The 18,701-nt window shown below is 40.4% G+C and overlaps 1 protein-coding gene across 1 annotated transcript; it reads left to right on the forward strand.

Moving 5' to 3' along the window:
* Positions 1-3,707: 3,707 nt before the first annotated feature.
* Positions 3,708-4,090, forward strand: LOC311631130 (SRA stem-loop-interacting RNA-binding protein, mitochondrial-like; the record flags this gene model as incomplete). Its single annotated transcript, XM_084900950.1, has 1 exon — positions 3,708-4,090. The coding sequence occupies one exon, from the start codon at positions 3,708-3,710 to the stop codon at positions 4,023-4,025; it is 318 nt and encodes a 105-aa protein (XP_084757076.1). The 3' UTR covers positions 4,026-4,090.
* Between the last annotated feature and the right edge of the window lie 14,611 nt (positions 4,091-18,701).

Below are 18,701 nucleotides of genomic sequence, written 5' to 3' on the forward strand. Positions count from 1 at the left end.
CCGTGGGGCAGGGGCAGGCGAGGAGCGAGCTGTTCCGGGCCTGGCTGCTCCGGGCCTGGCCTCTGTTGCTCTGGTTCGTTCCACAACCAGCTGCTCCGGGTCTGGTCACTGCCACTCCCGACCTAGTTGCTCTGGACTTGGCTGCTGCTGCTCTGAGCCTGGCCGCACCCGACCCGGCTGCTCTGGGCCCGGATGCTCCGGGCCCGGCCGCTCCGGGCCTGGTAGCTCCCAGCCTGGCAGCTGCTGCTCCAGGCCTGGCCACACCAGACCCAGCTGCTCCGGGCCTGGCTGCTCCCAGCCTGGCAACCGCTGCTTCAGGCCTGGCCGTACCCGACCCGGCTGCTCCGGGCCTGGCCGGGGAATGTGGAGGTATTGTTGATTTGAGAAAATGCTAAGCAATTCATTTGCTACCTGAAAAATTTAAAGTTCTGAAAGTTTAAGGTCTCTTGCCAAAAAGAGGTTTTAAAGCTAACACCTTAATTTTAATGGAGAAAGGGGAGGACATGCCCTTCCCACCCAGAACAGGTAATCCAATTCCAGCCAGCAGCTATCTTTAAACAATGTGTTCATTTACATTTGAATGGCTACACCTTTTGATAGCCCAAGGGCAAGTTTACCTGTAAACAAGTTTGCTTCTCAGTTCCCAGGGCAGAAAAAAAAAAAATAAGGTTTAAAATTATTAGATTTTAAAATTTATTCTTAAAACATAAAAGTTTATTAATTAAAAAAAAGGAAATTAAAAAACCTGATGAACAATATTAACTGTTGATTATAATAGAATCAGAGATACAGGAGGGGAGTGGACTGACAATTCTCGGGGAATAGGGGAGTGGTGGATGTGGGAGAGACTGAACATAAACTGTGCACCTATGGATGAGGACAATGGGGCATGGGAACCTGGTGTGTGTGGGGGGAAATGAGGAACTTTTGTAATAATATGAAAAATAAAGATTGATTTAAAAAAAAAAAACAAAAAAAAACAGTTGACCTGTCATTAGCCTTGAGCTTAAGAATAAAGCATGGTGGGGGGTGGGGAGAAATAAGAACAAAGCATAGGGTCTTTCTGACCTGTGAATTGTTGGATCTTTTCCAATCTATGCTGCTTTGAAATCTAGAGAAGCACAAAAAGAGAAAAAGACAAAAATCAGGTAATGTTCTAGGTTAGAGAATTTGACAGTGAATTTTATCTTATAGACACAAATATTGATATAATTGGCATCCATCATCACAGCAAAAATTACCACGTCATTCATTTATTCACGAATCATTTATTGAGTATTTACTAAGTTCTTGGTATTGTGTGGGGTGCCAGGACTACAATGATCCCTGTATTCTAGGAATTTGCACTAATAAGGAAAACAGATCAGATCTCTAAAGAGATAAATTATAATACTGTGTAGTAAATGCTGAAATAGAAATGTAAGTGCTAGAGAATACAAAGGACAGTCATTAACTACTTGGGAAAGAAAGGAAGAATTAGTCAAGAAGCTGCCATTTGTATTAGCGTTTGGAGAAAAAGCAGAAGATTTTTAGGTAAAGAAAGAGCATTTCAGGCAAGTGGGAACATCACCGAGATCAGAAGGTCATGATTGTCCGGTGCACTTTTTTTTTTTTTTTTTTTTTAATATATTTTATTGATTTTTTACAGAGAAGAAGGGAGAGAGATAGAGAGCTAGAAACGTCAATGAGAGAGAAACATCGACCAGCTGCCTCTTGCACACCCCCTACCGGGGATATGCCCGCAACCAATGTACATGCCCTTGACCAGAATCGAACCTGGGACCTTTCAGTCCGCAGACAGAAGCTCTACCACTGAGCCAAACCGGTTTCGGCTGTCCGGTGCACTTTTGCTAAGTAGTGAGAGATGAAGCTGGAAAGGTAGGAAGAAGCCACATTATGCCAAGTGTAGCATTTTTATTTGTTCCTGTAGGTCAGAATTTCCCAACCAGTCTGTAGTCAGTAAATTCCTGGGTTTTTGCAAGGATGTTGCCAGTCATTTTAAAGGCAAAAATGACATTTGTTACAATTTCAAATCCTAAAACAATTTTTTATTTATTTCCTTTAAACTAGAACGTCAGTCTCTGAGAGTATATTAAAAGAGTTTCCACAACAATTACTAAGGAATTCATGAATGTCCACATGATTCAATCACTCAGTTTATTACTCAGTTGAATTCCCCTAGCACAGTTGGACAGACCTAAGTAATTCCCCACTACAAAAGCATTTGGAAATGCTGAATAAAATAAACAAATATTATTTGAGCTTATGAAGCTTAACCTCTGGGTAGGTGGGGAAAAACTCATAGCCTTCTCAAATAATTTTATCCAATAGTCCATCCTCATACTGGTTTGGAATACTAATTTATGCTCACTTTTTAGTCAGCAACCCTCAAAAGGAAAAGAAAAGTGGTCCTGGCAAAAGGCAAAAATAAATACAAAATATTTTTGGAAATTGGAGTAGAAGAGGTAGGAGAAGGAAAACAGTTTAAATAATTATACCTTAATAAACGAGAAATACTTGATGAAGTGGTTACATTCTCTTTTTTTTTTTAATCCTCACCCAAGGATATTTTTCCATTGATTTTTAAAGAGAGTGGAAGGAAGAGGGAGAAACCGAGAGAAACATCGATATGAGAGAGACACATCGATTGGTTGCCTCTTGCAGGCACCCCAATCTGGGCCAGGGGATCTGCAACCAAGGTATGTATCCTTGTCTGAAATCCAACTCAGGACCCTTCAGGTGGAGGGGCTGATGCTCTATCCACTGAGCCAGGCCGGTTAGAGTGAAGTAGCTAAATTCTTTTTTTCTTTTTTTTTAACATTTTAAAAAATATATATATTTTATTGATTTTTTACAGAGAGGAAGGAGGAGGGATAGAGAGCTAGAAACGTCGATGAGAGAGAAATATCGACCAGCTGCCTCTTCCACACCCCCTACCGGGGGATCTGCCCGCAGCCAAGGTATATGCCCTTGACCGGAATCGAACCCGGGACCTTTTAGTCCGCAGGCCGACGCTCTATCCATTGAGCCAAACCGGTTTTGGCAGAAGTGGCTAAATTCTTAGCAAAAATGTAAAATACCAAAAGTAGGCCATATATATATATATATATATATATATATATATATATATATATATATATATATATAATTTGAGTAGACCAGTAAGTATTAAAGCAATCAAAATTATAATCAAACACCTTCTCCAGACACCGGTTTGGCTCAATGGATAGAGCGTCGGCTTGGGAACTGGAGGGTCCCGGGTTCGATTCCGGTCAAGGGCATGTACCTTGGTTGCGGGCATATCCCCAGTAGGGGGTGTGCAAGAGGCAGCTGATCAATGACTCTCTCTCATTGATGTTTCTAACTCTCTCTCTCCCTTCCTCTCTGTACAAAATCAATAAAATATATTTAAAAAAAAAAAAAAAAGACCTTCTCCATCAGACCTAATAAAAGAATTCAAGGTTCCTAAATATCAGAACTTATGAATATCTATAGCATTTTTCTACTGTAGTAAACAAACTAGGAAAATATATAATTTTAAGTAATAAAAGATATGTCCTTCATAATAGCAATAAAAATAATATAATATTTCAAAATATTAAGTTAGCTGAAACTACAAGAGACCTATATGTAGAAAATTATGGAACTTTAATAAAAGATATAGAAGATGACCTGAATAAATGGAAAAACATTCTCTCTAAAAGTCAATGGAGGCAGCGAGGGCTGCCCTGGCTCTGCGGGCCAATACCGGCCGGCCCGTTGCCTTTATCAGGAAAATCCCCTGGACCGCCTCTTGGAGTGAGCTGAGAGAACACTTTGCACAATTTGGCCATATAAGAAAGTGCATACTACCTTTTGACAGAGAGACTGGCTTTAACAAAGGTATGGGTTGGATTTACTTTTCTTCAGAAGAAGAACTTCAGACTGCACTACAACATGACAGTCATGTTATTGATGGAGTAAAACTCCACGTTCAAGCTCAGAGACCAAAAGTTTTACAAGATCAAACATCTGATGAAAAGTAAGATTTTTAATACTACTACTACCTACTAAATAAAGGAACAAAACTGAAAAAAAAGAAAAAAAGAAAAAAAAAGTCAATGGAAAAAATATTCTTGGATGAGGATTAACAAAAAATTAAAATTTGCCGAGACTGGTTTGGCTCAATGGATAGAGCGTCGGCTTGGGGACTGAAGGGACCCGGGTTCGATTCCGGTCAAGGGCATGTACCTTGGTTGCGGGCATATCCCCAGTTGGGGGTGTGCAAGAGGCAGCTGATCGATGACTCTCTCTCATTGATGTTTCTAGCTCTCTATCTCTCTCCCTTCCTCTCTGTACAAAATCAATAAAATAAAAAATAAAATAAAAATAAAAAAATTAAAATTAAAATGTGGAAGGTAAGACTGGAATTAAAAAAAAAAAAAAAAAAAAAAAAAAAAAAAGTAGGAGAAACTCTTTGTGACCTAGGGCACAGAAGAACTTTTTAAAAAATATTTTTCTTTTTTAATTTAAATTCTTTGTTGTTTAAAGTATTACTTGAGTCTCCTTTTACCCCCATTGACCTCTTCCTGGCTACTCCCAACCCCAGCACATGCCCTCACCTCCCTACTGTCTGTGTCCATTGGTTATGCTCATATGCATGCATACAAGTCCTTTGGTTGATCTCTTACACATACACACCACCTTCCCCCATAGGTTGGACAGCCTGCTCCATGCTTCTATGTCTGTTTCAATTTTTGTTCATCAGTTTATGTTGTTCCACAGAACTTTTTAAAGAAAACTTCAAAAATACAAACCATAAGCCCTGGCCAGTTTGGCTCAGAGGATGGAGGGTCGGCCTGTGGACTGAAGGGTCCCAGGTTCAATGCTGGCCAAGGGCTACATGCCCAGGTTGCAGGCTCTATCCCCAGTCAGGGGTGTACAGGAGGCAGCCAATCAATGATTCTCTCTCATTATTGATGTTTCTATCTCTCTCCCCCTCTTCCTTCCTCTCTAAAATCAATGAAAAAATATTTTAAAATATACAAACTGCAGGCAATAAATAAATAAATATTCATAGAAGACCCTGCCACATTCAGCTGGAATCTCATGACACTAAGAAGTTCAGAGAACTGCCGAAACTGGTTTGGCTCAGTGGATAGAGCGTCAGCCTGCGGACTGAAAGGTCCTGGGTTCGATTGCGGTCAAGGGCATGTACCTTGGTTGCGGGCACATCCCCAGAGGGGACTTGCAGGAGGCAGCTGATCAATGATTCTCTCTTATCATGGATGTTTCTATCCTACTCTCACTCTTCCTTACTCTCTGAAATCAAGAAAAATGTTTTTTAAAAAATAAATAAAGTGGTCCTGGATTAATAGTGCCATAGTCAAATTGAAATACTGCCTAAGGAAGATCTTTATCCTAGGCCTCAAAAAAAAAAAAAATCCATGAATATTGTATTATGTTGAATAGATTATTTCTGCAGAAACAAACCTATAGAGATGCCAAGTATTGAAATTATCAGATCTAGTGTAGGAAACATGTATATTACATTTAAAGAAATAAAAGACAAGTTTAAATATATTTATAAGGAACAGAAAACCAAAAAAAGTGATTTGACAGATTTGAAAGAAAATCTAATATTATATCTAAAAATTAAGAATGCAGTACTGAAATTAAAACCTCAAGGATGGATTTATCAGCATTAATAAAATACTTCTGAACAGAGAATTGGATAAGTTTGCATATTGTAATTCCTGGAGTAACCACTGGAAAAAATAGGAACAAAGTGCATAACTTTTAAGTTAGTAGACGAGGGAAAATGGAGAGAGAAAAATTTAATCTAGGATTTCTGTTTATAATAATTGTTTGAATCCTCTAAATGAAAACATCTAGAAAAACTGGACCAAAAATATTTAAACATCTATTTGAAGTTATTGAAGGGCTTTCAAGGCATCAAGGACCAGAGGAGCCAAGATCCCAGAGAAAAACAGGAATTGTAGAGAAGCAAGCCCAAATTTCCCCCTCAAAGCATTTACCAATTGTCACGCCATGGCTGAACAGCTAAACAAAATGCTCAGTGGTTTTATGGAGATAGATGAACAAAAAATGACTAGGGGTCAAGGAAGAGGGCTCCTAATAAATATTTCAGACTTTCAGTTGAGATTACCTGAAATAGCCCTAACTGGTTTGGCTCAGTGCTGGTTTGGCTCAGTGGATAGAGCATTGGCCTTTGGACTCAAAGGTCCCAGGTTCAATTCCGGTCAAGGGCATGTACCTTGGTTGTGGGCACATCCCCGGTAGGGAGTGTGCAAGAGGCAGTTGAATTGGTGTTTTCTCTCTCATTGATGTTTCTTTTTTTTTTTTTTTTTTTAATATATTTTATTGATTTTGTAGAGAGTAAGGGAGAGAGATAGAGAGTTAGAAACATCGATAAGAGAGAGTCATCGATCAGCTGCCTCTTGCACACCCCTTACTGGGGAAATGCCCGCAATCATGCCCTTGACCGGAATCGAACCCGGGTCCCTTCAGTCCCCAAGCCGACGCTCTATCCATTGAGCCAAACCGGTCCCGGCATCTCTCATTGATGTTTCTAACTCTATCCCTCTCCTTTCCTCTCTGTAAACAATGAAGAAAATATATTTTCTTCTTTTTTTTTTTTTTTAAAAAAAAATATACTTTATTGATTTTTCACAGAGAGGAAGAGAGAGATAGAGACTTAGAAATATCGATGAGAGAGAATCATCGATCAGCTGCCTCTTGCACACCCCCTACTAGGGATGTGCCCGCAACCAAGGTACATGCCCTTGCCTGGAATCGAACCCGGGACCTTTCAGTCCGCAGGCTGACGCTCTATCCACTGAGCCAAACCAGTCCTGGCAAAATATATTTTCTTAAAAAAAGAATATACTTGCAATTCTAGGTATCAAAAACTGAAGCTCATATGGTTTAAATAACTTTTTTAATTGAAGTTTAGCCTCTGATGAGTTTAATCCCTAATTGGATTAAGATGAGTTTCTCTACTCTAAATGACTTCTGGAAGCAAAAATAACTCTAATGTCTGGAGAAAAGTAACTTTACATATAACATACCTAGTATTCAATAAAAAATTGCCATGAATACTAAAATATAAGACTAAATGGTTGAAAACTAAGATAATAATATGGGCAATATAAACAAACTCACAGTCAATCAATACAGACATTGTACTTTAGCCCTAGCTGGTTTGGCTCGGTGGATAGAGTGTCAGCCCACAAACTGAAGGGTCCAGGGTTTGATTCTTGTCTAAGGGCACGTTCGTTGGTTACTGAATAGATTCCTAGAAGGCAACCAATTAGTATGTCTCTCTCACATCAGTATTTCTCTCTCTCTCCCATAACCTTCTACTCTTTTCAAAAATTAATGGAAAAATACCCTCAGGTGAGGATTAACAACAACAAAAATCATATGTACTTTAAAATACATATGATTGCCCTACCAGCATGGCTCAGTGGTTGAGCAATGACCTATGAACAAGGAGGTCACTGGTTTGATGCCCCGTCATGGCACATGCTACTGGTGGTGGGCTTGATCCCCAGGTTAGGGCCTGCAGGAGGCAATTGATCAGTGATTCTCTCTCATCACTGATGTTTCTATCTCTCTCTCCCCCTCCCTTCCTCTCTGAAATCAATAAAAGTATTTTAAATTATAATAATGATATTAAGAGGGAAAGCTCACATGATTACTTCAATTTTTGTGGGAAAAGAACTTAATAAAATCCAACACCCATTTATGATTTTAAAGACATGCACCAAACTAGGATTAGAAGGGTACTTCCTCAACATGATAAATGGCATTTATGAAAAACCCATAACTAATACCATGCCCAAAAGTGGAAGATTGAAAGTTTTCTCTCTAAAATGAGGAACAAGACAGGTGTGACTGCTTTCACTACTTTTCTTTTTTTCTTTTTTTTAATATATTTTATTGATTTTTTACAGAGAGGAAGGGAGAAGGATAGAGAGTTAGAAACATCGATGAGAGAGAAACACCGACCAGCTGCCTCTTGCACACTCCCTACTGGGGATGTGCCCGCAACCAAGGCACATGCCCTTGACGGGAATTGAACCTGCGATTTTTCAGACCGACGCTCCATCCACTGAGCCAAACCGGTTTCGGCCTATTTTTCTTTAACATTGTACTGGAAGCTCTGGCCAGAGCAATTAGGTAAGAAAAAGAAATAAAACACATCCAAATTAGAAATGAAAAAGTAAAACTACCTCTATTTCACAGATAACAACCTTATTTACAGAAAAGCCTAATGAATACACACAAACTATTAGTTAATAAATTAATTTAGCAAAGTTACAAGACACAATATCAATGGAATTCAAAAATAAGTTATATTTCCATATGCAAGCAGTGAACAATCTGAAAATAATAATATTATTCACCTAAAATCACTTATCATTTATTATGGAAAAGGGATAAAATTATTTTTAAACTCCTATGGGGGTTGACAAATTATGACAATAAAAAAAAGTTTGAAAGTCAGAAAAGGTTGGGAAATGCTGCTGAGAGATTTTGATGGTTTAGTTGCTTTTAGCAGAACAAAAAGCCCGATGCATGAATTCCTGCATGGGTGGGGTCCAGCTGGCCTGCCCTAATGGGGGCCCATCGGGCTGGACTAGTGAGGGGGAGGGACCTCGGGCAATTGGCCGGCTGGCCCCGCCACCAATCAAGATATTGGGGGACGATCAGAGGCAGGGCCTGCTGGGGGGAGGGGCCATAGGTGGTTGGCCGCTGGCCCCACCCCTGATCAGGGTGTTGGGGGCCAATAGGGGCCTGGATCAGGCTGCTTGGCTGTGGCAGTGTGCATCATAGCCACCAGTCATTCTGGTTGTTTTGCCTTTCAGGTCACTGGGCTCTTATATATATAGATGATACAAAAGCACTATCCCAACTCCTCCCAACCCTAAGGTGGCCAGATGTCCCACTTTTGGCGGGACAGTCCCGATTTTTAACAATTTGTCCCATGTGCCACGGCGTTTTAAAAAAGTCCAAGATTCTTTCCAAAAATCGGGACTGTTTTAAAATGCAGAGGGACGTGGGACAAATGGTTAAAAATCAGGACTGTCCTGCCAAAAGCGGGACGTCTGGTCACCTTACCCTACCCCCATCCATTTTCCCCCATGGCCCAAGATGTAGGAGTTTCTATTGCTCCAGGGGTAGGGGCAGGGAGCAATGAATTTCAAGGGAGTGTTGCATCACATACCTCTGAGTCTGACTCTGTCTCTGCTGCCACCTGTTCCGTGCTCTGTTTCCCAGCAAACATCACCCAAAGCCCCCAAACAAGGAGACCAAATAATAGTAGAAGACTGACATGTGATGGCAGTGGAAGGGCCAGCCCCCATGTCAGCGCCATTACTCCACTCCATGCCCCTCTCAGTCAAACAGCTTTCTTTCTCAAGGCTGTGACTCCATATGACATCACAATGGGCATTGCAAGGTAAACCTGACAGGTCCCTGTGCATGCTGCTGCCTGAGTCTCATCTCTGAGCCATGCCCATCTGGTGCTCCTTCCAGCAGCTGCCCGCAATCTTTGCTGTGACAGCCAATACTTTTACAACTCTTCTAGGATGGGGCTGGAAAACTGGTAATCAAGTAGAGAGTATGGAGGCAAGGTTTCAAAGGAGCAGGACTCCCAAGCAGCCTGTCCTCCCTTCAGGCATCTTCTCTGGAGCCAGTTATTCCCTAGAGGTCAGGTATGGTATCATAGGTTCCAAATCACAAGTTACAATGGGTCAAGTACATTTGAGAAAGCTAGGATGTCTTAAGTAGGTACTCTTAGAAAATGTGAGTTATATGCTTTCTTAACTCTAAGGCTTGATACGTTTCCTAGTTGCTGTTGCATTGAGACAGACAAGAGGTGTCAACATGGGAAAATGAAATGACCTTAGAGGATCACTACTTCAGAATCCATGGTCTCATTTATCTTGTCATTACACGCAGTTGACTGGGTTCTCTGGGGTTAATTCACTGTAAATAAAATTTACAAGGAATCAATTTATGCTCTAACAAAGATAAATAAAACAGACCAGAACATTTTTTTTTTCTTAGAGAAAAGTTAAACCTGGAAAATAAACTCAATTAAAAAACTTGAATAGCAGACAAGGTCTTAGAAAAAGACATTCATGGTCTCTTACCTCATAGAATTTTCATACCTCTGAGTCTGAGTCTGTCTCTGCTGCCATCTGTTCCACGCTGTTTTCCAGAAAACAGCCCCCAAAGCCCCAAACAAGGAGACAAAATATCGGGGAAACCAAATATTGGGCAACCAAAGTAATATTCTTGAAAAGCCCATCAACAGGAAAGAGGTTAAATAATATGGTATATTCATAGTATGAAATACTCTGCAGTCACTATAAAGATTATAACAATAAAAATAAAGATCGTCTTAGCTGGCTTGGCTCAGTGGATAGAATGTTGACCTGCAAAGTGAAGGGTCTCGGGTTCAATTCCAGTCAAGGGCATATGCCTGGGTTGTGGGCTCGATCCCCAGTAGAGGGTGTGCAGGAAGCAGCCGATCAATGGGCCTCTCTTATCATTGATGTTTCTATCTCTCTCCCTCTCCCTTACCCTCTGAAATCAATAAAAATATATTTTAAAAAATTATCCTACTCCTAAGTAAAAAACAACAAAACTTAAAAAAAAATAAAGATAAACATAATGTCATTATAAGGAATGAGACCTGCCATACTGAGCATACATTATATGGCAGGTACTAGTTATATGCCAGCCCAGAGTGCTAAGAAAAGATTATGGTTGGAGGTACAGTTTTGGTTCTTAAAATATATAGGTAGAGTTTGACAAGGACCTTTTTCTATATGTATATAAAAATGTATTATTTGTGTCTTATATATTTACTCACCATTATATTTGAGAGTCATTCATGCTATTTTGCACAGCTGACATTCATTTGTTTTTATTATTTCATTGCATTATACAACCATGACATAACTTATTTATCCATTATATTGTTGAACATTTGGCTTGGTTTCTGTGTTTGACTATTATAAACAATGTTATTAAAAACATTCTTGTTAATGTACCTTGGTGGACTTACATTCCTATTTTTCCATGGTAGTGTTTCTCAAGCTTTAACATGCATCAGAATCATCTAGAGCAATGGTCGGCAAACTCATTAGTCAACAGAGCCAAATATCAATAGTACAATGATTGAAATTTCTTTTTGGGAGCCAAATTTTTAAACTTAAACTTCTTCTAATGCTACTTCTTCAAAATAGACTGGTCCAGGCCGTGGTTTTTTGTGGAAGAGCCACACTCAAGGGGCCAAAGAGCTGCATGTGGCTCGCGAGCCGTGGTTTGCCAACCACTGATCTAAGAAGGTTTGTTAAACACAGGTTGCTGGACCCTAAAGTTGCCAATTGAGTAACTTTCGAGTGTGTGCAGGAATTTTGCATTCCTAGTAAGTTTCCAGGTGATGCTCATGCTGATGCTGTTGGTCTAGGGCACATATGTCAAACACAAGGCCCGCGGGCCAAATCCAGCCCGCCAGGCCTTGCAATGTGGCCCGCACCGCGCTGTCATCACTGCACTCCGCTGTCAGTTTATGACATTGTCAGTTTATGACTGTTCAGTAAACCATTCGGCCCGCGATTTAGGCTGGATTTTAGATTTTGGCCCCTTCTCTGATTGAGTTCGACACCCCTAGTCTAGGGACTACACTTTGAGGATCCCGGCTCTAGGGTATCTACCTAGGAGTGGAATTGCTAGATTATAGAGAATATGTAACTTCAAGTTTAGTAGACAGTGGCAAACTATTTTTCCAAGTAGTTATATTGACATTTCCACCAGTGGTGAATGGCAGACAGTTCTTGCTCTCATACCAACATGTGGTATTGTCAGGCTCTTTAATTTTAGCCAATCTGATATATGTGGTAATTGTATTTCATTGTGGTTTTAACCTAAATGTTCCTGATTATTAATAATTACTAACTTGTGTACACATTTGCATAAGTTACTGGGTATTTGCCTTAAACTATATTGCTGCATTCTACTTGCTAATAGTTTGTATAGGATTTTTGTTACCTATTTTCATGAATGACATAAGCTTGTAAATTTCCTCTCTTCTTCTGTATTTCAGATTTTTTTGGTGTCAAGGTTATGCTAGACTTGTGAATTGAGGAGTGGTTCCTATTTTTGAATCCTCTGAAAGAGTTTGCATAAAATTAGAACCATTTGATCTTTCAGGTTTTCTTTGGGTGTTCCCTCACTCCACCTCCACCACCTTTTTCCAAAATTTTCCTTGATTCTTGGCCTATCATGTAATCTCCCCAAACAGTTCTGGCAGTTCTCTGCACCTAGCCTGTTGTCCCAACCCTCTTCAACTCTCTCTCTTTCTCATATTGCAATTGCTTACATGTGCTTGTGAGTTGCTAGGGGTAGAGGTCAGATCTTAGTCATCTTTGTCTCCTCCACAGTGGCAGAAGGTAGCCAGCCTCTAAAGTCCCCCAAAGTGAGCAGTCCTTCATGTTGGTCATAACGCCTGACTATCATATACAGTTGTTTAAAAGAATTGAATTCACTTGATGTCTTTGTACCAAGCACTTGGCAAGCAAAAAGAAAACCTTCTGGATTTCCAGGGTGCTCCTATAGCTAGCCTTGGGGAAATTTGATTCTGTATCCGATCCATTCCACACGAGCGAGTGGGGCTGCTTCACATGTTGGCCTCATCAACAGGATCAAGGGCTGCTTTCCCTTCCCCGGGCCAAGAAAGCAGGGTCTCCTCTCTGACTTGACCCTGCTCATGATGCCAAGATGAGAGAGAACTTTACCCAGTGAAGGCACATGGGAGAGAGTTGTGGGTAAAAAGAAACAGAGAGTCTTTGCAGGACCCTTTTCTAATTTTACCCAGCTTGAGTTGTAGAGTTAGGAAGAGGTGTTTGCAGAATATGAAAACCAAAGGGGTGCTAGGCTAAAGGCACTATGGAAGCGGTGGTGGTTAAGGAAAGGGCATTGGTTAAAGATCTAATGTAGCCCAGCCAACATGGCTCAGTGGTTGAACATCAACCTATGAACCAAGAGGTCACAGTTCTATTCCCACTCAGGGCACATGCCCAGATTATAGGTTCGATCCCTAATATGGGTTGTGCAGGAGGCAGAGGCCCAGTCTCATCATTGATGTTTCTATCTCTCTCTTCTCTCCCTTTCTCTCAAAAATCAATAAAAACATATATATATTTTTAAAAATCTAATGTAAATGTAGATATACTAAGAAAGGAAAAGAGAGTTCAGATAGACTCTATCTGATAGAGGCTGAAGGCCCACAGGTATGTAGAGAGCCTTTAAAAGATTAACTACTCATCGAAACCGGTTTGGCTCAGTGGATAGAGCGTGGGTCTGCGGACTGAAAGGTCCCAGGTTTGATTCTGGTCAAGGGCATGTACCTTGGTTGTGAGCACATCCCCAGGAGTGGGTGTGCAGGAGGCAGCTGATCGATGTTTCTAACTCTCTAACTCTCTCCCTTCCTCTCTGTAAAAAAAAAAAAAATCAATAAAATATATTTTTTAAAAAAGGTTGACTACTCTATACTCATAAAACAAAAATCTGTTTGGCTACTTAGCAGTCACCCTCCTGCCTAAAAAGGTTCACATGAGCTTCAGAGAGGTTTTTGTCCTGAGTTCCTGGGTGTCTGTTAGTTGGGTATTTCTCAGGCACAAGGGGGAGCCAGCTCTCTGCTATAGAGTAATGTATCATAGTCTGGGATGAGAGAGGGTGACTCTGATTTATCAAAACTGGTGGCAAATGAGATCTAAAATGTACAGACTGGGATTTGTAGTATTTGTTGGGTCCCACCAGTAAAGGGTTTTACCACCCAGAGTTCCTCATGTTCATCTTACAAATACTGGGCAGGGGCTGCAACTCTCAGTTCATGGTCTAATGTGTGGATGTAACATTCATTCCACTCATTCTAGTGATAAAGATCCTGAAATGCCTAAGTGGGACTGTCTTTTTCTGGGTGTCCTGTGTTGGGAACACAACTTCTTCCCTACTTCCCTCTTCCCTTAGAATTATCTGAGTCCCACCTCTCCTTATGTTATTATTATTTTTGGGGGGGGGAGGGGGGGAAAGAAGCCACGTGTTAGAGACAGGGAATACAGAGATGCTGAAATAGGTTTGGGCCAGTGGCCAATGAAATGGGATTGGGGGTTAGGGGAGAAATAAACCTGAAGTTGGGAACAACCCATGCCACCCATCCTGTCCCATCTCTGATATACTGACTCTGATCTTCTAAATTTGGAAAGTTAACTTTCCAAAACAAGACATTTAGTTTTTCTGAAATCAAAATAGGCCAGTGAAAGTAGAGGCCACAGGGTCAAGGGCATGAACTCCCCTAAAGTAAAGAGACTCTCCACCCCCCAGGCTGCTGGTGCCCCTGGAGACTGGGCCTCCATCTACTTCTGGCCCTAAAACCTCCTACTGGCAGGGCTGGGCTGGGCTTCACCACAAAGAAACACCAGTTCCCTGCAGGGCAGGCTCTAGGGGGTGATGCTGACCTTCCGCCCTGGCCCAGTGAGGGCGCTCCTGGCAGTCTCACAGACAGAGGGAGCTGCAGCCCATTGTGCCTGGGCCTCTGGGAGGGAGCACCAGATTAGGAGGCTGATCAATGACTATAGGAATCACCTATGAGGGAAAGACAGGGAGAACTGAAGCCTGAAAATGTGAGTTCATCAACGAGGAAGAACCCTGGAGGAGCTAGAGCATTCGGTGTGGAAGTCAGGAGCCTCCAGGTTGGATGCAAGAATAGGAAGGAGTTATCAAGACCAGAAATTGTAATGAGATGAGGCAAGAGCAGAGAGAAGCCTTCAGCCTGATCCCAAAAATTCCTATTCATCCTTCAAGACCTAATTCAAAGAACTCCTTCTCCCTCTTTTTCCTGACTCCTCCCCTCTTAGGCAGAACTGAAGACCTCTTTTCTATACCCCTGTAGTACCCTTTTCCTACCTTTATATAACCTTTAGTATAACATCTATTACCACACTTTGAGGGTAATAGGAGTCCATTAAAGGAACTGAGGGGAAGGTAGATAGATAGATAGATAGATAGATAGATAGATAGATAGATAGATAGATAGATATGAATATCCTTGTTCTTTCTACTTAAAGGACTTAGAGGCAAGCACACACCAGTGCACATACCTAGCACTTAGGTTTCTAAATACGAATCTTCAGTAACAACAACTAGAGCTCCTTGGAAAATAGCTTTTTCCAGGATAGGAACTAGGAAAAGTACATGGTGAACCTGGGACTTCATTTCTGTGCTCCTACACAGGAGATGACTGGGTAAACTATTATACTTATACACATACATGCATGTAAATAATAATGGAGAAGAGATAAGCTGGAGTGTTTTTCTGTTAAGCAAAACACAAGGCAAAAAATAATATAGTATGCTACCCTCTGCATAAGAGAAAAGGGGATATTTCTCCAAAGAGAAACACAGCAAAGGGTGTTAAATACTAATGTGGATATGATATGTCACAAGGATACAGAGGCCAGCTAGAATGAGTTCTCTTTCTGAGCATTAAAATGAGTAATGACAGGAATTTTAACAACAACAGCAACAAAAATTCATGAGTCTATACCGATACTCAACAAATGTAGATGGGGTAGGGAGGGAAGAGAAAGGCTTTCTTTACAGAAGAATGCCAACTAATAAATGTAGATGGAAGGATAAAAATAGAAAAGTCACCATTTTAAAATGACCATAGTCATGACTGATTCACACAAGAATCATCAGTGGATGCTAAAATTATTGGATGAAAGACTGCTGAGGAATAACATATGAAGAAATCTAACTGACATCTTCTTAACCAATGATCAAACAAAGGTCACCAATAAAGGGACAGGCTCCAATCAGGCACCTCTTGGTGGGATATGCTGATAAAGGCACAGCCTCCTCTGTGCAGTAATGCTGCCACAAAATCTAATGTGAATATAATGAAGAAAAAGTCAGGCAAATCCAAAGTGAGGCACATTCTATATAATAGTTGGTCTAGACCAGTGTTTCCCAAACTTCTCTCATGATGAGAATCACCTGGTGGAGTTGTTAAAACACAGATTCCTGAATCCCAACTAAGAAGTGCTAAACTAGAATTTTTGAGAACATATAGGTAAAATTGCATACCTAACTTAGTGCTCTGTATATAAAATCTGTCTTAGAGCACTAGTTAAGTATACAGTTTTACCTGTATGTTCCCAAAAATTCTAGTTTAGCACTTCTTAGGTGGGATTCAGGAATCTGTGGTTTAACAACTCCACCAGGTGATTCTCATCATGAGAGAAGTTTGGGAAACACTGGTCTAGACTTACAAAATATCCATGTCATGAAAGAAAACAGCTGAGGAAGTCATCTAGATTAAAGAAAACTAAAGAGACCTATACCGAAATGCAATGTGTTATCCTTGATTGGATCTTGGATCTGGAAAATAAAAACATTTATATTAATAATCTATATTAATAAAAGGGTAATATGCTAATTAGACCAGATAGCCCAGACATCTTCCAGACAAAGCCACGGTTGCAGGGGCTGAGGCAGAGGCAGTTAGGGGTGATCAGGCCAGCAAGAGAAAGCAGTTAGGGGCAATCAGGTAAGCAGTTAGGAGCCAGAGGTCCTGGATTGCACAGGGATTGGGCCTTATCTGGCAGTCAGACATCCCCCAACGGGTCCCAGATTAGAGAAGGTGCAAGCTAGGCTGAGGGACACTCCCCCATGCACAAATTTTGTGCACTAGGCCACTAGTTATACAGATAATTGGAGAAATTTGAATATGGTCTGTATATTAGATAACTGTATTGTCTTAATTGTAATTTTCCTTGTGTGATAATTATAGTTATGTAGGCAAATGCTCTTATTCATAGGGGACACAAGTGATTTGTTTCAAGTGTCATCATATCTCCAATTATCTCTCAAATGATTCAATAGGGAGGGAAGAGAGATGAAGCAGATGTGTGAAAATGCTAATGTTTGGTAAATCTAGAGAAAGCATAGGAGTGTTTATTGTCTGGTTCTTTCAATTTTTCTGCAAGTTGAAATTTTTCAAAAGGAAAGTGTGGGGGAGTTTACATAAAAAATATTCTTACAACTAAAGATTTACAAGCCCTCACGGAAGCCTCCTTATTTCAATACATTTATTTAGAAAGATAAAAACTTGAATCAAGCAAAACACATTAAAAAAAATTGATAGATTTGACTACATAAAATATGTAAGTAAAATGTCTCTCCATAGAAAATATCTACAAAAATATAGAAACACAGACTAATAATAGCCCTGACTGGTGTGCTCAGTGGTTGGAGCATAGGGCCGCCATCAAAGGATCTCAGGTTCGATTCCCAGTGTCTGAGAAAAGGAGATTAAAAGTAAACTATTGCAGACAGGAGAAGAAATGAGCATCTTGGAGATGAAAGATACAGAACTTGTGCCTAATACGGAATTCCTGCCTTGCTATCTCACAAAAGAAAGATGAAGGAGAATGTCACAGATGTACCCATCACTGGCACAGAGGAGCAAGGATTGGACTGAGGCCTTTGTAAAGGAAGGGCAGAGGATGCTGGGGTTACACATCCAAGTCCAGAGAAAAAAGGAACAGGAGCACTAGAGGCTTAGAAGGCCAACTTCAATTTTTGGAGAGGATTAACAAGGCAGAAGAATGAAACTGCATTCCTTTTTTTTAAGTCCATACATAAAATTGAAATATATAAATGAGACATAAAGCAATTCACTGTTAATACTTTAATTAATACTTTCTATACACAGGTGCAAAACTTATTTTTTTTTAAATATATATTTTTTATTTCAGAGAGGAAGGGAAAGGGGTGGGGGGGAGAGAACATCAATGATGAGAGACAGTCATTGATTGGCTGCCTCCCACAGGCCCCACACTGGGAATCAAACTCATAACCAAGGCATGTGCCCAGACTGGGAATTGAACCTTGACTTTCATAGGTCTATGCTCAACCATGAACCACATTGGCCGGGCAGCACAAACTTCTTTAAACAGAATCTAGCCCTGGCTGGTGTGGCTCTGAAGCATTGTCCCATATTGAACCAAAGCATTATCATGGGTTCAATTCCTGGTCAGGGCACATACCTAGGTTGTGGGTTCAGTTCCCAGTTGGGGCGTATAAGAGAGGCAACCAATTGATGTTTCTTTCACATCCTTCTCTCTCCCTCTTTCTCTCTCTCTCCATTTATTCCCCCCCCTTCTCTCTCTAAAATCAATAAACATATTGGGTAAGGATTAAAAAACAAAAACAAACAAACAAATAAAACAAAAATGCAAAAAACAACAACAAAAAAACCTAGACCACCAACTTACACCATACATAAAAATAAACTTAAAATGGATAAAGAACTTAAATGTAAGATGTGAAATTATAAAAATCTTAGAAGAACCCACAGGCAGCAAATTTTCAGACACATGCTGAATCAATATCTTCACCAATACAGCACCTAGGGCAATGGAAACTAGAGAGGAAATAAACAAATGGGACTACATCAAAATAAAAAGCTTCTGCACAACAAAAGAAACCATTAACAAAACAACAAGAAAGCTCACTGTATGGGAGAACATAGTTGCCAATGTAATCTCCGAAAAGGGTTTAATATCCAACATTTACAGGGAACTCATACAACTTAACAAAAGGAAGATAAACAATCC

The sequence above is a fragment of the Pipistrellus hanaki genome, assembly GCF_964339955.1.
Source record: "Pipistrellus hanaki genome assembly, chromosome: 12".
NCBI lineage: Eukaryota > Metazoa > Chordata > Mammalia > Chiroptera > Vespertilionidae > Pipistrellus > Pipistrellus hanaki.